This window comes from Hirsutella rhossiliensis (genome assembly GCF_020360975.1).
Source record: "Hirsutella rhossiliensis strain HR02 chromosome Unknown scaffold00008, whole genome shotgun sequence".
Taxonomy (NCBI): Eukaryota; Fungi; Ascomycota; class Sordariomycetes; order Hypocreales; family Ophiocordycipitaceae; genus Hirsutella; species Hirsutella rhossiliensis.
In genome coordinates, this window is record NW_025408674.1 from 671,966 (window position 1) to 677,136 (window position 5,171).

Genomic DNA, 5,171 nt, shown 5'->3' on the forward strand with positions numbered 1-5,171 from the left:
CTAGGAACTCAACAGATCCGTATATCGCCCGTATCGTGCATTGACCAGACTGCTGCCGCGGCCGCCCGATGACTTGCAGGGCAGAACGATTGCTCGTCACAACTGTGAGATCTCGATCACGGAGACCTAGAGGTACACACCTCAGGGCCGTGGCGATTGCCTCGAGTCCTGCTGTGTAGGCATTCTGCTCATCGCTGGGGCCGAGGGTGACGGAGTAGCTGGCCAGCACCCCGTCTGCGCTGTCGCAGGAAGCATCCCGAACGACGCCTCCCAACCCGACCTTGCCTTTTCTTTGTGAACTGGACGTCGCGATAGTGATATCCTCTGGGTCATCCGGCCTCATTGTCTCTACTCGGTCTGCCTCGTAAGTTGCCTGCACTCGTTCATCCCATGGCGCGAGTGCGAACTCGTCGATGGTTTCCAGGCGCTTGGTATCTAGTCTTTCCATTGCCGAGGCGAGCTTCTGCATCGGCGAAGCATACCTTTTGTGCAGCTTGAGCCTTAACGATGTCAGAGGATGCGTCTTCGGTAGCGTGCGCATCCTTATCCAGAACTTCGCTGCCGCTTGGGCATGCCGTTCTCGGAATGACTGCACGCTGGCCTCGGCCTCGGCCACTGCTGTTGCCACTGTGCGGAAGCCTCCCGTGACAGCCTGGGCCCCGACTCGCTGGGCCCTCTCGATCCACGCTGCTTCCTTTGTCTTGCATGCATGCGACCATACATTGGAGGCATAGTCCATGGTCGGCGCTACGGTCGCAATGAATAGCTGCCTCGCCGTTTGTGGCGAGGCCATCTTCAGTCGTTTCAAGCACATGGCGGCGGCCAGCCCCTTGGCGGCTACTCCGGCGATATGCTCCTTGAAGCGGAGTGCTTGATCCATGATGACTCCCAGAAGCTTCACATTCTCCTTCGGCTTGACATCATTCTCTCTGATGGCGAAGGGCGAGTCGCTGTCGCGTTCTGCGATGCGTGTGAAGTGGATGACGGACGTCTTATTCGCTTCAAACGTGGCGCCGCTGCGCTTCTCCCAATCAAGCGCATCATCGATAATCGACTGAATACCATATCTGTTCGACTCGGCCGTTGGCCCAGTGACCCAGGCAGAGTAGTCGTCCACGAAGGCAATGGAGCCACTGTTGTTACTGATTCGCCTCTGCACCAGGTCCGCGTTGAAGAACAGGAATGCCACCGGTGATAGTGGAGATCCTTGGGGTAAGCCGGCCTGCGCCAGGGCTTGCTGCTCCGACGTGTACCCGTTGACAACCACTGATGCGGTCCGTTCCGAGCAGAAGGCATCTACCCACTTGACCAGGCGACTCGGAATGCCTCGAGCCTTCATCCTTTCAAGCAGCCGCTCTTTGCACACTCCATTGTACGCCCCTTTGACGTCGAAACTGACGAGACTCAGAACCCTGCCCATTCTCCAAGCCTTGTAGATCCGCTCCTGCAGAAGCGCGAGTGCTTGGTCTGCCGACCTGCGTTTCCGTGCACCAAAGTGGTTCGCGGGCAACAGCCCATGAGCTTCGACTGCATAGCTGATACGTTCTGCAACGACTGCTTCGAGGATCTTGCCCAGCGTTGACAGCAGCGAGATCGGTCGCCACGCCTTGGCCAGTCTGTAATCGTCCTTATCCGGCTTCCTCAGCGGAATGATCTTGGCCGTCCTCCATTGGTGGGGCACCACGCCCTCTCGAAGCGACGAGTCGAACAGCGTCCACACCCGATGCTTGACCACGTGCCAGAGCTTCTTCCATACAATCGCAGGGAGGCCGTCCTCTCCAGGTGCTTTCCAAGACTTGGCCGTCATCACCTTTTCCTCAATCTCTTGCAAGGTGAGGTCGGGCATGGTTACCTCTTCTCTTTGCGGACGCTCACCTTCCCGTTCGATCATGGTTGGCAGAGGCGGGAAGAAGGTGCTCAGGAGCTCCTCGCCTTGCTCTGCTTTACCTTTGGTGATCGAGCCGTCGGCTCTCCTCAACGTCGGCACCTTGTCAACGAACATATCCGCGCCGGGTTTCAGATACTTGGCCACTTTCCAAATGTTGTTCTCGTCGGTGACGAAGTCGTCCCAATGGGACTTCTTCTGTTTCCGCAGGTTGTCGTGGTACTCCTTGGCAGCGTCCTTGGCCCGCTGCTCCAGATCCGGCCGCGATTGACCTGCTCTTCGCTGCGCCCTTGCTTGATTGCGCCAATACGTGTACATTTGCCGCAAACGCGTCAGGTCCTTTGTCCACCATCGCTTTGCGTACGGCGGCGGCTGTGCTCGAGGCGTCAAATCATGAAGCACCTCGGTGACCACCCGCATGAGCTGATCCGCCTGCGTCTGCACCCCCACATCCCACGGAAGAGGCCGAAGCTCGTCCTCAACCCTGGTTGCGATGGCGATCCACGGCGCGTTCTTGAGCATCAGGCGCTGCGGAAAGGTACGCTCCGGCACTCGAATGTCGAAGGTTGTTTGGATCGCTCTATGGTCCGATCCGTGCTCTGTCGGGTGAATCATGCAGGATGTCACCTCGTCCGCCAGCTCCATCGTCGCCAGCACTAAGTCGATGGTGCTCTCCTCGTCCAGCCTCTGCCACGTTTTCGTACCCCGGCGGAGAAGACTGCTGAGACCAAAGTCGTTCATCAGGTCAATGATGGGCTGGCCCTCCCCTTGTCTGTTTGGTGACACATCATCTCCGCCCCAGAGGAGATCGTGGCGGTTGAAGTCTCCCGCCAGAACCACATCTGTGCGGTTTCCTGTCCCATCACGGAAGCGATCGATCAGGTCGCGCAACAGCTCCATCGCGCTCGTCAGCGCCTCGTCGTTCTTTCCTTCCACGTACACTGATACCACCATCACTTCCCTCCCCTCGAGTCGGAGTACCACTGCTGTGAGATCGGCCGACGGCACAGGCACTTGCTCCGCCTCAAGGTCACTTCGAATCCAAAGCATGCTACGAATCGGCCACAGGCCGTCACGAGTACATGTCGGTATCATTTTTGTCCAGTTATGGTGTCCCATAGGGCTCGTCACCACCTCTCCGTCGATAACACGCGCATACGGCTCAGAAAGAGCTAGCACAGCAAAGTCCTTGAGGCCTGCGTCGTTCATCAGGCTTTGCTGCACCACATCACTCTTGTGCGCATTCAGCTGTAGGATGCGGAGGGACTCAAGCATCACTGCTCGGGTTCCTCATCCTACACTTCCAGCTGAACGACTCGTGCGGTCCGCCACACGGGACGCATTTTGGCTCAATTGCTGTGCACTCGTTGTGGTGATGCCCAACATTTGCGCACTTGCCGCATGTCCGCTGCTTCTTGCATGAATATGCTTTGTGGCCGATCTCCTGGCAGTTGAAGCATTGGATCGGTCCCGTTCTTGGCTCGAACACATAAGTCGTAGCAGACTCTCCCGCTAGGTCAAAGTAGTAGCCCTCCAGGAGTCTTTCTGCATCGCATTTCTTGGTGACATACACCACCATGGATCCGTACGCTTTGCCGGACTCTCGTTTGCTCAACCAGGAAATCTTGCCAATGGTCACTCTGTTTTCGGCGCTCAGGGCCTCAATCGCTCCAGGCAGAACGTTGCCTTCCGCGTCAAGGATTGCTGTCCGGTTGGCGTTGTCGACTCGGACCGGATACAGCTGGTCTCGCATAACTCGTGAACCTTCCACGGCTGTCTTTTGCGCAGCCTCTTTGACCATCTGAAGCTCGGTTTCGTCTCTGCAGACGATCTTGACTCGGTCGGCATTCCGGGACTCTCTCACGACTGCTGCGCACCTCCAGGTCTCTTGTCCGTTCCTCGCTCTCACCTCAGTCTCGATGGCCTGGCGAATTGATCCGATTTGCGCTTTGTTCTTGTTCGACTCGCTGACGCGAGATGTGTCGATGGTACATTGGAGACGATCGCTGGCTGTCTGCTGCTTTCTTGGGACAGCCACGCTGGATAGACTGGTCGGCGGGCTCGCTGGCAGTGTGCGCGCAATATCGGCAAACGTTGCTCGAGCGCCGCTTGACAGAGTCACCTCCCCCGAAGCATTCAGCTTCTGCGTAAGCTGGGCCAGTTGCTCTTTCACAGCGACAACTTCTCTCTGAAGATCCCGATGTCCCCGCTTTAATTCCGCGTCGTGCTCATCGCTCTTGCGTCGAAACTCTTCCTTGGATTCCTGGACTTGGGCCTCCAAGCCTCGGATGAGATCTTCCTGTCCTTGAATGATGGTGCTTTGCTTGTAAACCGTCGCGCTCAGCTTCCTGATCGTGTCGCTTTGTTCGGATACTCGATGTTTCAGGTCCACCATCTCGTTCCCCATCTTCGCCAGCATCTCTAGAACCCTCTGCATCATCGATTTGGCGGTCTCCACACTGCTCCGTGACTTCACCTCGTCAAGTCTTTCGCCTTCATTGCCGACCGATGAGACCCGCGCCGTTCGGGTCGTGACTCGCTTCGAAGCCCTTGCGGTCGCATTTTCCAGTGATCGCAACGTATCTTGCACGCGTCCGCTGGGCGTCATCCCTCGCGTCGGACGCGTCGATGGCGACGGGCTAGTTGGATCTAGCCCCGCCCCCACGTCCGCCAGGAGCGCCACTTCAGGCTCTGCCATGATGGCAAGCAAGAGCCACACCTATCCCAGAGTAAAGAAGGATGAAGAACTGTCTACGATGAGGAACTGACGCAAAAAACCTCTTCCCGACCTGTATCAATACTTTTTCGGCTAGTGTCGTTTACCTGAGCATAAGGGGGGGTGTGAGCCAAAAGTGGGGGTAAGATGGTATAGCACAGACAGGTCAATCGAGGGGGGCGGAGTTATTCAGAAATAGGAATTGCAAAAGAGGGAATCTAGTTAGGACTTTATAGAGTGGCTGAATGAGTGGTCGGAATGAGATGGACTATAGCGGAAGCATTTAATCAAACCATGAGGATGCAATTGATGTGTGGATTGTGGAAGAAGCTGTCTGGAAGCTTTTGTGAAAAGGAAACTCCTGTTTGCAGATAGAGACAGCATTATTTGTAACGAGAGCTCATTCAGGAGACTTCTTCAATCCTTGAAGGATCAGAAAGCCAGTAAGGACAGGAACCCGCTTAAGGTCGGCCGAGCTTAAACTCCAGTGGAGAACTCCATACAACGACCGAAAGCTACCTCCACCAACAAGTAATTGAAGTAACCATTGGTTCGCCGAGTTACTACGGT

The 5,171-nt window shown here is 56.3% G+C and overlaps 1 protein-coding gene across 1 annotated transcript; it reads right to left on the reverse strand.

Annotated features, from left to right (window-relative positions):
• HRG_07334 (reverse transcriptase (RNA-dependent DNA polymerase) domain-containing protein) lies at window positions 1–4,322 on the reverse strand (the record flags this gene model as incomplete). Its single annotated transcript, XM_044865805.1, has 9 exons — window positions 1–49; window positions 141–667; window positions 722–793; window positions 842–929; window positions 1,008–1,824; window positions 1,876–3,151; window positions 3,243–3,705; window positions 3,763–3,809; window positions 3,858–4,322. 9 exons carry the CDS (start codon window positions 4,320–4,322, stop codon window positions 1–3), a joined length of 3,804 nt encoding a protein of 1,267 aa, XP_044718769.1.
• Between the last annotated feature and the right edge of the window lie 849 nt (window positions 4,323–5,171).